This window comes from Mesoplodon bidens, assembly GCF_964165515.1.
Source record: "Mesoplodon bidens genome assembly, chromosome: 4".
In the NCBI taxonomy this organism is placed as follows: domain Eukaryota; kingdom Metazoa; phylum Chordata; class Mammalia; order Artiodactyla; family Ziphiidae; genus Mesoplodon; species Mesoplodon bidens.
In genome coordinates this window covers 41656050-41673652 of record NC_138160.1, presented here as the reverse complement: position 1 = coordinate 41673652, position 17603 = coordinate 41656050, and the positions used below count along the sequence as shown (strand labels likewise).

General features: G+C 41.1%; 1 protein-coding gene across 1 annotated transcript in view; it reads right to left on the bottom strand.

Annotated features, from left to right (window-relative positions):
• Positions 1–17603, bottom strand: part of ITGA2 (integrin subunit alpha 2) — a 109424-nt gene that overhangs the window by 69722 nt on the left and 22099 nt on the right. The window contains exon 2 of the mRNA XM_081230402.1: positions 14009–14129. Coding sequence (XP_081086528.1) covers positions 14009–14129 — 121 coding nt within the window. The remainder of the gene's footprint in view (positions 1–14008; positions 14130–17603) is intronic.

Genomic DNA, 17603 nt, shown 5'->3' with positions numbered 1-17603 from the left:
ATATTCCAGAGAAACACACTGAGAAACAAAAGTTTAGTGTTTCTCACCTAAAATTTAACCATTTTGTCCCTCAGAGCCTCCAGCAGTAAAGCTGCATTGCTAGCTACCTGTTTTCTCAGTGAGAAAGCTCAAAAGGCCACTTGCTGTTTCCTATCGACTAAGCATTCCCTGGACACTCTCCCCCCACCCCCTCCTATCCCCTCCCAGAATTCATGATTTGATAACCTCAAGGCTTAGGGAGATGATGACATCTCCACTGCCACCATGAAAGTTACCCCTTCCCCCATTCATCAGACAGGAAGAAGAGAAGGCAAGCACCTGTGCAGCTGTGTGCCCCTGAACAAGAAATTTATGAAAGGACCTGAGATTCTCACACAGAACACATAAATCTCTGGCAGCATTATGCCATATTGAACTCTTAACGCAAAACAATGGAGGACAGTGGCAAACCAGACCATTTTGGTGACTGTTGAAGAACAGCAAGGATGCCCTCATCGTGTATAATTCATTCTTTAAATGCTGTGAACCATACTAGTAAGTAGGAAGTCACAGGTCACACTAGTGACTACAGAGAATGTTTGTAAAACCATTGCTCACCTCCTTTATTGGCAGTGTTTCCAGTAGATTCTCCTCCTCCCTTGCACCTAGTGAAATCCTTGTTCCTGACAACTCACCCTCACAAGGAAAGGCTATGACATCACCCATGGTTACTCTGAGGGAACTGTGACATTCTCAAATTAATCAGACAGAAAGATGAAGGAGGCAGATATATTTATCTATAAAATTTTATATAATCAGCTGTAGCAGGAAGGAACATGCCAGGAGAGAATGTTATAAAGGTGGGGAATAGGATACGTTGGTAGGTAAACCCTGCTGAAATGTGGCAAAGCCTCTTTGAAGTTATGGATTTAATTTAATCACAACCAGACAAAGAGCTGCGTGAACAGGCGTGTGTGCTGATTCTCAAAACAAAACAAAATCCCAAGATATAAACTCCTCTTTTCCTACAGTGAAACTGGGAATTCTTCCAAGACTACTTAAAATAACACTTACTGTTCAATTATCTTGTGGGAAAATAGTGATTATATAGAGTTCCAAAACATAGCCAATCTGCCCACCTCCAGTGGAATTCAAAATACTTTGTTTAGTTAGTAAACAGTATTTACGGTGGTGTAGGTAGTTTTAAACCCACAATCGAGGGACTGTTATAAATATCTTCCTTTGGTCTGTGACTTTCTAAACTCTCCAAGCGTTCCTTCGATACTAGAGACTTTTCCAGAGATTATGGACAGAGGTGCACTTAAAAATATTGACACTAGGGCAAAGCATGTTTTATTTGGTTCAATAAATGTTTTTAAAGATCTTAGGGGGCTAACAGTTTGCACAGCTCTAGCGGGTACCATTCCCACATGCATGGTGTGCCCTGGCCTTGTACAGTATACAACCTGTGATGCTGTACCTGGTGGCCAGGCCAACTGTGTGCCAGACTCAATTCTAGGCACTGGGGAGATATTAGAGAGTAAGTCAGTCAAAAATTTATGGCCTCACAGAGGCTACATTCTAGTGGGAAAAGACAGGCAATAAGTGTAATAAGTAAGTAAAACATACGGTGATAGTGATCAGTGCTTTGTGGGAAAATGAGGATAAAATTAGGAGCGTGAGGTGGAGGGTGTTATAATCTTTATTAGGAGGGCCAGGGAAGGCCTCACTGAGGCGACATTTAAGTAAAGAGTAGATGGAGGGGGCTTCCCTGGTGGCGCAGTGGTTGAGAGTCCACCTGCCGATGCAGGGGACGCAGGTTCGTGCCCCGGTCCGGGAGGATCCCACATGCCACGGAGCGGCTGGGCCCGTGAGCCATGGCCGCTGAGCCTGTGCGTCTGGAGCCTGTGCTCCACAACGGGAGAGGCCACAGCAGTGAGAGGCCCGCGTACGGCAAAAAAAAAAAAAAAAACAGAGTAGATGGAGGGAAAGGAGTAAAACCATAAGACTCTGGTGGAAGAGTAGTCCTGGCTATGGGAACAGCAAGTGCAAAAGCCCTGTGGCTGGACCAGAATGCACAAGGGGGAAATTGTAGGAGATGAGGTCATGTTGGTAATGGGCCCAGATCATGCAGAGCCTTGTATGAAATCATAAGGACTCAGCTTTCCCTCTGAGTGAAATATGAGAAAGAAAGTCATTGGAGTGTTTTGAGCACAGTAGTGGTATGATCTGACATATTTTAGAAGGATTCTGAAGGCTTCTGTGTTGAGAATGATTGCATGGGGGTAAAGGCGGAACAGGTGAAGTGCTTAGAAGGCACCTGGGATAATACAGGCAAGAGGTGATGCCAGGCTCCTACGGGGCTGGCAGAAGGGAAGGTGGTGACAAGTGTACTTGTTTCAGATATATTTTGAAGGTAGGGCCAGCAGGATTTCTTGAGAGGTTAGTTTTTGAATAATAATAATAAAAAAACCCCAAAGGATGACCCCAAGGTTTTCAGCTAGAACTAAAAGCAACCAAGCGGCCATCATCAGATAAGGGGAATACAGTCAGTAGAGCAAGATTTTGAGGTCAGGAGGACATTGTTGTCAGTTGGAGATGTCTAGCAGCCATCCATGGTGGTATTTTGTTTGGCATTAGAAGCTTACTATATATAATACCCACATTAAGATGAGAAATTTCAAAGCCTACAGCTTATAAATATAAATACTGTTCCTTATATTGTTTAGTTCCAGGCCATTGACAACACAAGGAGGCTGGTGAGTTCCATATGGCTACCTGCTTGGAACATAAAAGGAGCTGGTGATGGGAAGAATTCACCTGTAAGATTTCACATCTCTAGGAAGGGGGAAGACGGGTAAGAGAGTTCATTTTCAGCTCTTGGCTGGGAAACACTGCAATTATAAATTTAATAGCTAAACTCTTTGGCATATGTTGAAAGGCAATTTTAGTCTCCTGGCCTCATTATGCAGCCTCAGACTTCTGTGGCTGCCAGATCACTTCCTCAAACAGTGGGATGGCTACCCCTCAAGGTCTTTCAGTTCCCCAATGCAAAGTCCACCGACTTCATTATTGCTAGAACATCTTAAGCCTACTGTTCTGTCTCACAAAAATCCTGGAAATTAGCTTTTGCACTGGAAGCAATTGAATCAATAAAAACGGATTCTGTTATGTTGACTCATCCAACATGCAGTTTTCCTGAAGTTAAACTCAAAAGGCAAAATAGTCAATTTAAAGCCTTGTGATGGTATTAATTCCACATTCTTGTGCCCTGGCGGGGAGGAAAGGAATGCTTTTAAGGTCACACATTTTTATAAATCAAAGCCCATGAGATAGTACCTTTTAAATAGGTGTTTTGACAGATGGCTGCTATCAATGCTAAGAACTGGAAAAGCAACCATATTTGTAAACTACTTTACATTTTATAAAGCACATTTTATCCTTTATTTTATTATAAGGATCTTCTTTGATCCTTATAAATACTCTGTGAGATCAAATATTATAACTACTCCTGTTTTCATATAAAGAAACTGACTCTGTCTGATTGGCAGCAAAGTCTAGATCTGCCCTTTCACTCCAAACCTCCAATTCTTTCTGTCACATTAAGCTGACTTAGAACTCTTCCAGGAGAGCTACTCACTGTTGTCCTGTCACCTGGGCCCTAAGCAAATTAACAAATAGGTTCCACCTGTGCCACTTTGCATTTACCAGATCCTTCTTCAGACAGAGTTGATGGATGGAAAAGTTTCAGACAAGTAGCCACCAGGAAGGTGTGTGTGTGTGAGTCCCAGCACCATCGTGAATGAACTCATTCTAAAAACAGACATTCAGGCATTAACACAGAGGAAAGCTTAAAATGATAAGACTAGCTGGTGAGGCACAGAGGATTTTCACAGGTCACTGAAGGGCTCCAGATACTCCGGAGCAGCCGATCTATTCCACATGCAAGTCACAAAAGATGGGCATGTATGTGTGTCCCTATGTTTGTGGGCACACATACAAATTTGTGTCCAGAGCAGGGAACATTTCAAGTGCCCTTTCTACTATAACACAAACCATTTAAAAAATTCATCCATAAAGATAACTTTAACTTAGTGGAAAAAAATTAACAACTATGATGTGACAAAGGTAGGTGAATCAACACTGGAGGGGCCCATGGGGGTCTAAAAGGTACTTGGTTCCCTACTTACCCTGCCAGCCAAGGGAAAGTCAATGTTGATAGGAAACACGCCACTTTGTATACCTATATGAATAGTGTTGGTTTAAGTACATGACAATAGCATAATAATTAGTTATAAAAATGTCAACAGTAGGTTTTTTAAACTTAAAACTGCAAGGATATATTACAGTCAGACTTCTAATGCCTTTGCAGAATCAAAAATATGACTAAGTTAGATGTTGGTGAAAATAACTAAAATGTAATGGAAGAACAAAAAGGAATACATATGTTGTGGATTTAAAATAAAAGCAAACCTTGTGAATAAGCAATGTAAGCATGTTAAATGGCACTACCAGGAAAACCTGTCAAGAGAATTTTACCTTTGGAAAGAGACATAAAGGAGGATATTGGCTAATATTTAAAGGCTACATAATGACAGACGAAGACATGATTATTTTGGAAAAGGGATCAGAATAGCATCCTTGGCCAAGAAAAAGAAGAAATGGACCAAAGCTAATCCGTGACAGATGAGAAATGGCTGAGGATGAGGCAGTGGAGGGAGGTGGGGAGGATCTAGTTATTTAAAATCCTGATTTTCCTCCTGTATATTTTTACAAGGAGCTAATGAGAGTACCTCAAATGTGCACATTAGTTTAGTTTTTGAAGTGTTTTATTCTCTCACTAGGTGCTAAAAACTTCTGGTTTGGTCAGGATGGCATTTTCTTTGTGCTCTAGAGAGGTTGTGTGACTTTCCCAAAGTCACCCAGCTAGTGGTGGGGAAGCAGAGGGTAAAACCCTTCTGTTCTGGCTCTTGACTTATATGACAAATCCCTGTCTATGAGAGAATGAAAAGACAGATGGGGGGCCTCCCTGGTGGCACAGTGGTTGAAAATCTGCCTGCCGATGCAGGGGACGCGGGTTCGTGTCCCGGTCCAGGAGGATCCCACATGCCGCGGAGCGGCTGGGCCCGTGAGCAATGGCCGCTGAGCCTGCGCGTCCAGAGCCTGTGCTCCGCAATGGGAGAGGCCACAACGGTGAGAGGCCCGCGTACCGCAAAAAAAAAAAAAAAAAAAAAAACAAGACAGATGGGAACTGTCATCCCAGGCAACCCTTTTCTGTAATAATTTTTCATTCAAAATGCTAAATGAAGTTTATCTTACTTTATAAAGTTTATATGAAAATTATATTTAAATATTATTTATAAATGCCAATTACATTCTGCCACTTTCTTCCTTGGTTACTTATAAAAATATGTCCACTTGGAACACCTTACCTCTGTTTGCATTAATCTACCCTATGCTTATTACTTCTTAGCTCTGTAAACTTAGGCAAACTAATAAAGCTTTCTAAGTCTCACTCCTCTCCTCTCATTTGTAAAATGGGTAATCATTTGACAAAGCTCTGAAAGAGTCATCATGAGTATTATGTGTTTGGCAAAGAATTTACCAGTATTGGTATTACCAATGCACTGTACGACATAATCTTTGATGTCTGTTGCAGAATTGAATGTTACTTCTTTATTATTTATCTAAAATTCTCTACAAGAGATATTTTCTACAATCTGTTATATTTGTAACACACATAATGCTTTACTACAATTTTTAATTAAAAAGTAAAAACAGGGACTTTCCTCGTGGCTCAGTGGTTAAGAATCCGCCTGCCAATGCAGGGGACACGGGTTCGAGCCCTGGTCCAGGAAGATCCCACATGTCGTGGAGCAACTAAGCCCGTGCACCACAACTACTGAGCCAGCACTCTAGAGCCTGCAAGCCACAACTACTGAGCCCACGAGCCACAACCACTGAGCCCGCGTGCCTAGAGCTGGTGCTCTGCAACAAGAGAAGCCACCACAATGAGAAGCCCATGCACCTCAACAAAGAGTAGCCCCCGCTCGATGCATCTAGAGAAAGCCCATGCACAGCAATGAAGACCCAATGCAGCCAAAATAAAATAAATAAATAAATTTATAAAAAGTAAAAGCTATACTATATATAGATGGAAGTTTTTTTTTTTTTGGCTATGGCACTTGCTCATTATATTTCTCCTCTTAAAGAACAAGCACACACTGGTCCTCACTAGAGCAAGAAAATACATTTCCACAACTGGAAATACCCTCGATTCCCAGACAGTCCTCGTCACACAAGTGATTGCAGTGTCCTAAGGTTTTTGAGTCATATAATGAGCTCAGACAATTCTTGGGACAGGCCCTCAGATGAGACAAACAGAAAGAGTGCATATCACCACAAGCTTCCAGGAAATGACTTTAAACATATCACAATCCTTTGTGTAACTGTTTGTGATAAGGATTGCATCACCTACATTGGAACATCCTGTGTATAAAGTGAGGGCTCCAAAGTGGGATGACCCTTTGTGGGTCTCACTCGGGGGAGAAGAGACCACAGCTTTCCGTGCAGGTAGAGTGCTCTCGTGCTCTATTTGTGAGGTAATCTTGCTTTTAAAGTCATCCAGCTCATGTGAGACCATGAGAAAGTTTCAAGAATTTGCAAAGCCATATTACTACTGTTTTTAGAATAAAAGTCCACAGTGTCATAAAAGCATAATAAATAAAACTAGCAAAGGAGTCAAGATTATTTTGTTAAAATCTTGTAGATCCCAGTACAAAATATGCCTATAAATTCTTAGAAAAATGGGACATATGGAACAGCTAAAGTTGTACTTTAAAAATAGTGGAGTGTGATTTAAGAAAAACTCAGACTAGAGCTCTAAGCGAGTTGTCAGAAGGCAGGAAAGGGCTGAAAGATAGAGTCAGGGCTCAACAAGACAGATTGTAAAGAAAGTCCAAGCGAGCAGAGGAAAACACTGCCAAGACAGCAGCTTCACAACAGGCAGTAGGGAGTAAAAAAAATAAAGGGATGTGTGAGTATGTATTACATATATAAAGTCTAAGGGAAAAAGACTCAGTTTATTAAAGAAATTCATAGTAATATCACTTTCTGTGCCCAAAGTTAACTTGATTAGTATCAGAAGAAAAGTTAATAATGTTTAAACAGTCTTTCCCACATCTGCTACTCCCATAATGTCTGTGCAATTGTCATAAATTAGGAGTGGGGAAGGGCACAATGCCAATTGTCAAAGCAAACAGGCAATTCTGGATTCCAAAGTTTCGTATTATGTTCCTTGAGCCGCAGGATTGTGAACGCTGCTGGACCTACCCACGGCCACCCCAGCACTGGAGTGGGAAAGCCCACTCACCTGGACCCTGCTCATCCCTGCCCTCTGGGCAAGGCACCTTGGCAGGGCCAGCTAGTGAGAGAGGCCAGGATGCAACCCTGTCCCTTTAGCGTCCCAGGCCTTGGTTTCTGTCTACTGGTTTCATTCTAAGTCAGCGTTCCCTACTCCAGGTGACAAAGGGTCCTCACAGGCATTCATGCTCCCTTTTGCAGCAGAAGGCTCCAGACAGATCCTAGCTCATCTGGAGCTCTTTCCAATGAATAAATGGGCTGTTGAAGGCTTATCAAATAAGGGCTATAATTTATACCTGTCAACTAAAGAAATTATTCACAACCTAAAAGTTGAGAGTTATGTTTTATCCGGTGGGAAATTTTAGGACTTCCAAGCCCTGGAGGCCGCATCTCAAGTAACCCTGAGAGAACTGCTCCCAGGAGGCGAGGGGGGAGCCAGGATATATAAGAGTTTTGCAACAAAGGGCAGGTAGTCTGAACATCAAAAGATGACTGTTAATTAAAGAAAACCAGATATGTCAAGCTAAAGAATTTAGCTTCTTTAGAAAGCTAACTTTTCAGAAAATTTAGCTTCATTTTCAGAAAATGAGCTTTTAATAGTAAGTTAATATAGCAAGTGACACGAAAGGCACACAAATGCTGTTAACTCTGGGGTTGGCTCTTATGCCTCTGGCACTATTCACGACTGCCTGCTGGGCACATCCATCTTCCTCACTGACTCGACTCCACGTGCCTTAAAGTCAAGGTCTATGTTTTGTACTTCCTGCACCTCACATAGCATCCAGCCTGTGGTGCGTTAGAAAATCATGTCCATGACTCGGATGTTACAAGGCTAGATCAGTGAGGGACCCAGGCTGGCATGCCAGGCCAAGTTCTGTTCTCTTTCCTTTCTGCTTCACACCTTCACAGGCTGTAGCTCTCAGGTAAGATGCTCCCTTCTCTTCTTCCTGGGGGTGGGGTATGTACATATCATCTGGTGGTTATACGGAGGCTTGAGGGATGGAAGGCCTAAATAAGCCTCATACTACATCTAACCAGAAAGCTCTATACTGGAGCTAAAAGCACCAGCCCAGCCAATAGTAGAGTGCTACCTTGTTGGCCACTAACCATTGTCTTGTGTTTATGTATCTTTCCAGAATGTCATGAGGAGGTCAAGGCAGGATTTAGAAATGCCTGGTGTCCCCGGTCTTGACATAACCCTATCAGCACCAGAATCTCACCATAAACTGTTAACATATTTGTCTTTTAGCAACACTTTGTATGCTTAGAGGGAGTCCTGGAAAGAGAAAGGAGATATGGCTCACTTTGCCAGGACTCTGCCTGCTAGGTTCCTGTCAACTTTGTCCCTTTTGGTCTTAACTTCCAACCTGCAGTGTGGCCAGTGCTTGAGTTGCCTACAGTCCTTGACAGACTTATCATCCCTAACAGCATCTATTGCTAATGGTGCCTCTTTCTCTGTCCAAGAAAAACTGTTACTTAAAAAGAATAACCGCGGGTTCGTGCCCCGGTGCGGGAAGATCCCACATGCCGCGGAGCAGCTGGGCCCGTGAGCCATGGCTGCTGAGCCTGCACGTCCGGAGCCTGTGCTCCGCAACGGGAGAGGCCACAACAGTGAGAGGCCCACATACCGCAAAAAAAAAAATAAATAAATAAAAAAGAATAACCTCAAGTTTAATGCCAGGTTGTCCTCAGCAAGGCCACACTTATGAACTGGACCATCAGAGTGCGTCTGAGAGTCTTGTTCAGCGCCTACGTAAGTCTGTCTGCTCGAGGTCACTTTGTAGACTACCTCAGGTGAATCAGTGGGGACCAGGACTTTCATTCAGTAATTCAACAAGTAATGAGTGACTCCTCTGCTCGATGCCAGGTGCCACTCTGGGTTCTGAGCATGTACCAGTGCACGAAGCAACGTCCCTACCCTCGGAGACGGAACAGAAAATGCATAATGAGCATATAAACATATAAAGATAATTTCAGATAGTAATAACTGCTATTTAGAAAATAAACCAACATAAAAGGCTAGAGAGTGACTGGGAGGTTGTGAAGTGCTGATTCAGACAGGCTGGCTCTGAAAGGTCTCTCTGAGCAGGAGGCATTTGAGCAAAACTGAGAAATAAGACCCAAAATCTTGGGAAGACTGTCCCTTCCAGGAGAAAAGCGTGTGCACCGAAGCTCTGAAGCAGGAATGAGTTAACAATATTCTCCCACCTGTTCACATCCACTCTTAAGACCCACCCCATGATTCACCTCCTCCAAGATGCCTTCTGTGACACACTACCCGTATGAGTGATAATTTCATTTTGTTTCCCCACCATACAGACAGGCACACTTCAAAATGTGGATAATTTGGATTCTGAGTGTTTCTTTGAATTCCATTTTTTAGAGCACCAGACATAAGTTCACACAGGAAAAACGGTATGAAAGATGGAATATTGCCTGCCATATCAGTAAACAAAGGATGCAACAGTCATCAGCATTGCAGCCACAGCCGATGATGACCTGGTGAGCCCTGAGGGCACAGGAAGGAAAGAATACCTGCCATCTAGCAGCCAACAGCCTGCAGCCACTCCCTTCGGTGAGCCCTGAGGAAACTCAGGGTATGAAAACACAGGATACTGGCCCCAGATAGCTGAGGTGCACATCAAAGGAATGATTTCAGTGAGTTCAGATTCTTGCATCTTCCGTACATAGAAAAGCGCTAAATCCTTTAACTTGACATATCTGGTTTTCTTTAATTAACAGTCATCTTTTTAAAAATTAATTTATTTATTTATTTTTACATCTTTATTGGAGTATAATTGCTTTACAATGGTGTGTTAGTTTCTGCTTTATAACAAAGTGAATCAGTTATACATATAAATATGTTCCTATATCTCTTCCCTCTTGCATCTCCCTCCCTCCCACCCTCCCTATCCCACCCCTCTAGGTGGTCACAGAGCACCGAGCTGATCTCCCTGTGCTATGCGGCTGCTTCCCACTAGCTATATATTTTACATTTGGTAGTGTGTATATGTCCATGCCACTCTCTCACTTCGTCCCAGCTTACCCTTCCCCCTCCCCATGTCCTCAAGTCCATTCTCTAGTAGGTCTGTGTCTTTATTCCCGTCTTACCCCTAGGTTCTTCATGACATTTTTTTTTTTTAGATTCCATATATATGTGTTACCATACGGTATTTGTCTTTCTCTTTCTGACTTACTTCACTCTGTACGACAGACTCTAGGTCCATCCACCTCACTACAAATAACTCAATTTCGTTTCTTTTAATGGCTGAGTAATATTCCATCATATATATGTGCCACATATTCTTTATCCATTCATCCGATGATGGACACTTAGGTTGCTTCCATCTCCTGGCTATTGTAAACAGAGCTGCAATGAACATTTTGGTACATGACTCTTTTTGTTTGTTTGTTTGTTTTTATTAGTTTCTGCTTTATAACAAAGTGAATCAGTCATACATATACATCTGTTCCCACATCCCTTCCCTCCTGCGTCTCTCTCCCACCCTCCCCATCCCACCCCTCCAGGCGGTCACAAAGCACTGAGCCGATCTCCCTGTGCTATGCAGCTGCTTCCCACTATCCATCTACCCTACGTTTGGTACTGTATATATGTCCATGCCTCTTTCGTTTCGTCACAGCTTACCCTTCCCCCTCCCCATATCCTCAAGTCCATTCTCAAGTAGGTCTGTGTCTTTATTCCTGTTTTACCCCTAGGTTCTTCATGACATTTTTTTTCTTAAATTCCATATATATATGTTAGCATATGGTATTTCTCTTTCTCTTTCTGACTTACTTCACTCTGTATGACAGACTCTAGGTCTATCCACCTCATTACAAATAGCTCAGTTTCGTTTCTTTTTATGGCTGAGTAATATTCCATTGTATATATGTGCCACATCATCTTTATCCATTCATCCGATGATGGACACTTAGGTTGTTTCCATCTCCGGCCTATTGTGAATAGAGCTGCTATGAACATTTTGGTACATGTCTCTTTTTGAATTATGGTTTTCTCATGGTATATGCCTAGTAGTGAGATTGCTGGGTCATATGGTAGTTCTATTTTTAGTTTTTTTTTTTTGTTTTTTTTTTTGCAGTACACGGGCCTCTCACTGTTGTGGTCTCTCCCATTGCGGAGCACAGGCTCCGGACGCGCAGGCTCAGCGGCCATGGCTCACGGGCCCAGCCACTCCACGGCATGTGGGATCTTCCCGGACCGGGGCACGAACCCGTGTCCCCTGCATCGGCAGGCGGACTCTCAACCACTGCGCCACCAGGGAAGCCCTATTTTTAGTTTTTTAAGGAACCTCCATACTGCTCTCCATAGTGGCTGTACCAATTCACATTCCCACCAGCAGTGCAAGGGTGTTCCCTTTTCTCCACACCCTCTCCAGCATTTATTGTTTCTAGATTTTTTGATGATGGCCATTCTGACTGGTGTGAGATGATATCTCATTGTAGTTTTGATTTGCGTTTCTCTAATAATTAGTGATGTTGAGCATTCTTTCATGTGTTTGTTGGCAATCTGTATATCTTCTTTGGAGAAATGTGTATTTAGGTCTTCTGCCCATTTTTGGATTGGGTTGTTTGTTTTTTTGTTATTGAGCTGCATGAGCTGCTCCTATATTTTGGAGATCAATCTTTTGTCAGTTGCTTCATTTGCAAATATTTTCTCCCATTCTGAGGGTTGTCCTTTCATCTTGTTTATGGTTTCCTTTGCTATGCAAAAGCTTTTAAGTTTCATTAGGTCCCATTTGTTTGTTTTTGATTTTATTTCCATTACTCTAGGAGGTGGGTCAAAAAAGATCTTGCTGTGACTTATGTCATATAGTGCTGTGCCTGTGTTTTCCACTAAGACTTTTATAGTGTCAGGCCTTACATTTAGGTCTTTAATCCATTTTGAGCTTATTTTTGTGTATGGTGTTAGGGAGTGTTCTAATCTCATACTTTTACATGTACCTGTCCAGTTTTCCCAGCACCACTTATTGAAGAGGCTGTCCTTTCTCCACTGTACATTCCTGCCTCCTTTATCAAAGATAAAGTGAACATATGTGTGTGGGTTTATCTCTGGGCTTTCTATCCTGTTCCATTGATCTATATTTCTGTTTTTGTGCCAGTACCATACTGTCTTGATTACTGTAGCTTTGTAGTATAGTCTGAAATCAGGGAGCCTGATTCCTCCAGCTCCGTTTATCGTTCTCAAGATTGCTTTGGCTATTCGGGGTCTTTTGTGTTTCCATACAAATTGTGAAATTTTTTGTTCTAGTTCTGTGAAAAATGCCAGTGTAGTTTGATAGGGATTGCATTGAATCTGTAGATTGCTTTGGGTAGTAGAGTCATTTTCACAATGTTGATTCTTCCAATCCAAGAACATGGTATATCTCTCCATCTATTTGTATCATCTTTAATTTCTTTCATCAGTGTCATAATTTTCTGCATACAGGTCTTTTGTTTCCTTAGGTAGGTTTATTCCTAGATATTTTATTCTTTTCGTTCTTTTGACGTTCAGACTACCTGCCCTTTGTTGCAAAACTCTTATATATCCTGGCTCCCCCCTCGCCTCCTGGGAGCAGTTCTCTCAGGGTTACTTGAGATGCGGCCTCCAGGGCTTGAAGTCCTAAAATTTCCCACCGTATAAAACATATCTCTCGGGCTTCCCTGGTGGCGCAGTGGCTGAGAATCTGCCTGCCAATGCAAGGGACATGGGTTCGAGCCCTGGTCTGGGAAGATCCCACATGCCGTGGAGCAACTAGGCCCGTGAGCCACAACTACTGAGCCTGCGCGTCTGGAGCCTGTGCTCCGCAACAAGAGAGGCCGCGACAGTGAGAGGCCCGCGCACCGTGATGAAGAGTGGCCCCCGCTCGCCGCAACTAGAGAAAGCCCTCACACAGAAACGAAGACCCAACACAGCCAAAAATAAAAATAAATAAATAATTAAGACCACATATTAAAAAATAAATAAATAATAAAATCTTTTAAAAAAAAAGCAAAATCTTTCAAAAAAAAAAAGAAAAAAAAACATAACTCTCAACTTTTAGGTTGGGAATAATTTTTTTAGTTGAAAGGTATAAATTATAGCCCTTATTTGATAAGCCAACAACAGCCCATTTATTCATTGGAAAGAGTTCTAGATGAGCTAGGATCTGTCTGGAGCCCTCTGCTTCAAAAGGGAGTATGAATGCTTGTGAGGACCCTTTGTCACCTGGAGTAGGGAACGCTGACTTAGAGTGAAGCCAGTAGACAAAGCTTTGCTGAAGGAGAAAATTTAGGGAACAATTCTACCATCTAGAAATGGTCCAGCGGCAGCACTAGCCAGCTGAGCATTTACAAAGCCTAATGGATATCAGTTTACAGAGTAAGAAAGGAAGACAAATGTATTTATCTACCTATCTATCTAACATCAAATGGTCAAAATCTGGTATTATGAATTTACTATGGAATATTTATAGAAAATTTTCTATCTAGGTTTAAAAAAGGTACCTTTATGCCATCCCATTAATTATTAATCTGAGAGTTACCAACTCCCAAAGAAAAATCCTTCATTTACGGATATTTGAGGACTACCCATTAGTAACATATACATGCACCAATTTGAACAAGCAATTGTAGTCAAATATTAAATTTAGTGTTTTTACTGAAGTGATAAAGAAGAGACTATTCTTACCAGTTGCCTTCTGGATTTATGAACTGCTGCACTGCATAGCCAAACTGTTCACTTGAAGGACCAGAAAATATCTTTGCTTCCAGGAGACCAACATTGTACGCCACACAGCAATTTAAAATGCCTATGAAGGAAAAATAAAAACGTAGTCCATATTTACAATTTGTGAATGTAAGTTTGTAATACAATTATCAAAGGCCACTTTTAAAAAAAAGTGTTTGAAGTAATAATTATTCTCTTTATCAATGTTTACCAAGAAATAGAGGCTACTGATTTTTAAGAACTAATTTGGGGCTCTGACACCATGCTAAGTACTTTACTTCCATGATTCATTATTTCATTCATCTTCATAGCAATCCTAAAATATGACTTTTTTTTTTTTTCCCCAGCCACACAGCACGGCTTGCAGGATCTCAGTTCCCCAACCAGGGATCAAACCTGTGTCCACTGCAACAGAAGCATGGAGTCCTAAGCACTGGACAGCCAGGGAATTCCCTGATTGCTAATATTATATTTGTTTTGCAGAAATTTCTGAGGTTCCTGGAGATAAGTGTGTCTCACAGGTAGAAAGTGATAAGGGAAGGGCAGGATTTGAACACGGGGCTGTCTGATTGAACAGTTTGAACTCTTAAACAACATATTACCTCTAGGGATTAAGTAACTTCAGTTCTATTTGTCCTTCCTAATGCAAGACTCTAAATCACCCAAGGGCAGGGTTGGAAGGTTATCTTCTATTTCTTCTGAATCTCCCTGAAGATCTTGACACGAACTCTATATGAAATGTCTGTTGAAAAAGCATTGCTGACTACATCAAAGGAGGTAAAAAAAAAAATCACAGCTGCTTGAAAACTGTATCATTTTTTTCAGAAAGGATCATTTCTGAGAATGAAAATGTAAGGGAAAGGGGTCATATCTTTTATTCCAGCAGGAACTGCAAAAGTGGTTTTTCTTTTTGATGCTTCTTTCTGAGTGTTCGAGAAATGATATTCATTTTCAAAAACAACAAAGGCCTTGATAGGATAAAGCCTGGATAGACCTCTTTAAAAAACCTTGTTTGTGATGGAAAGGGAAAGAGGGTAAAGAGTAAGGTTGATGAAGTCTCCCCCTCTGACACTGATAGCATTAATGCTGGTCATCCTACATTCTAGAGAAAGAAGGTTGTGTGGATATTAACGTTCTCTATGGAGATGGGAACAGGCTTCAAGCTGTTTGAGATCAGTAGTTACCTTAGCAGACACTGAAGGCAGAGTGGACTTTTCAAAACTGACATCAAAATTCCATTAATATGGGTTTTCACAAAGGAATAACCCACTTTCTGGGCCACATTGAAAGTGCACAGTATTTCATAAATCTATTGTTTCAGGCATTGAAAGGATGGAGGAAAAGGGCTGGCTCTTCCATTATGCCCATGTACTTCTGGGGACAGATTCTGAAATGTGCTCCAAAGGAATAATGAGGTCAGTGATGAAGCTTTGGGGACTTAAAGTAGTTGACGTGCCTCTTTACCTGCCAAAATCATTCTACTGTGGATTTGTTCACTCAAGAGTACTCAGCTCACTATTATTTTTTAGAAATAAATGTGCTGCCAGGATGAGAAGGACAAATCATAATTTTCAAATTCTCTGTAGCAAAATCTACACAGCTTCACATTTGCAAATTTTCTCCTTAATATCTATTTTTGATATGCACCACTGCTTCTTTATACTTTTCAGGAAATAAAATGCAAACGAAAATAATGTAGCAAAGTAAGCAGAGAACCAGAACTGACATTCAGAATATTGGTGTTTCCAATCAACAGTTTAACTTTACCCCATAGTGCAGAACTCAATAAATCCTATTTAAATACGTTACCAATTATCTAACAAACTAGTAAAAGCTTGGAGGGGGGGGTGATATCAAACTGTCTCCTCTTTTAAAATATCTTTTGCTAGAAAGACCACATATGGTCATATATATAATGACCTCATTTTTTTCCCCATTAATTAGACCTTGGCAGATCACAGCATGACATGAAATCACTATGGAGTCCATTTTATCACGTAGCAGTTAAATTTTATTATATATATGCACAAATGTGTGTATACATACTTATATGTATATACTATGTGTATACGTACATATATGCATGTGTATATACACACATATATAAACTATTAGTTAAAAATGTAAATCATATCATTTCATCTCTCTGCTTAAAATACCCCAATGTCTGAGAATAAAATCCAATTTCCTTACCACAGTTTCAAAAGCCCTTCATGATCTGGCCCTTGTGTATCTGGTGACTTTCACTTTCCACCACTGTCCTCGCTCACTGTGTTCCAGCCACACTGGCTCTCCTTCTGTCCCTTGAACACATCCAGTTCATTCTGCTTATGGCCTTTGCAGCGGCTTGACCCACTGCCTACAGCACTCTTCCCCACTCGGTATTTGTGTCCTGCCACCTATTCACCATTTAAGTCTTTGCTCAAGTCTCTGCTGTTCTCGTAGAGACCTCCCCTCCCTCCTCTACCAGCAACATCCATCATCATTACCCCAATATCACAGCGCTTATCATCTGAAGTGATCTTATGTATCTGCATTGTTTTGTGTCTCTCTGCCTACTAAAATCTAAGCGACTTGAGAGCTCAGATCTTATTTCTTTTATTCACTCCTATTTTCCCAGCACCTAGGGTAATATTTGTTGAATGAAATGAATGTTTAATGAATATGTGTTCTTTGATAATGATTTGGAATATAGACAAAATTAGGGGGAGAAAGATCACTCATAATCATATCATTCTCATGCAAGGGCAGTTCATTTCCTTCCAGTATTTATTCCCTCTAATATTTAAACCATGATGTATATTCCAATTTGTAGCCTACTATTTCTTAATGCTTCTGTTTGTCCGCCTATGTCAGAATCATCTTGATTCATTTGATCCCCACCAACCTTGTGAAACAGCAAAACCTAGCTATTATTACCAATGTACAAATATGGAAACTGCAACTCATGGAGATTAGATGTCTTTCTTGCTCAGTGTCACACAATTGGTAGTTGATATCTGAGTCTTGGTCTGGCTCATCTTCTCAAACTTATTGTCCAGAATTTCCATTCATAAACGGTCTGCTCATTTTTCTCACAAAACATGTCCTTCTCCATCACCATTCCTTCATTCCATTGATACTAAACCTCTTCTTTCCTGTACTTCAATCCTTCCCTCAAGAGCCTGCCACTTTTGATAAATCTGGACAATCTCAGTTCACTATACTTATTTTCCTCAAATATATATTTAAAACTCACTATGCCACCATTTCACACTTTGCCTATGATAGCTAATTAGCTTCTAAAAATTTAATGTAAGTCTTCTGTCTAATTCAATGTCTATTTCCTCTTTACAATCTCACTGGTCATAGTAATGTGTTCCTATGTCTGTTCTCATAAATTAACTGAATCATATGGAAAATAACAACCCTATTTGGTTCATTGGGTTGCCTTACCCCCCAAACATGCCCACACACTAAGAAATGAATCACTCAAAAAATATTTATCCAACTCCTTTGTGCGAGGCATTTTCTTAGGTCCTGGAGATATAGCAATGAACAAAACAGACAAGATCTC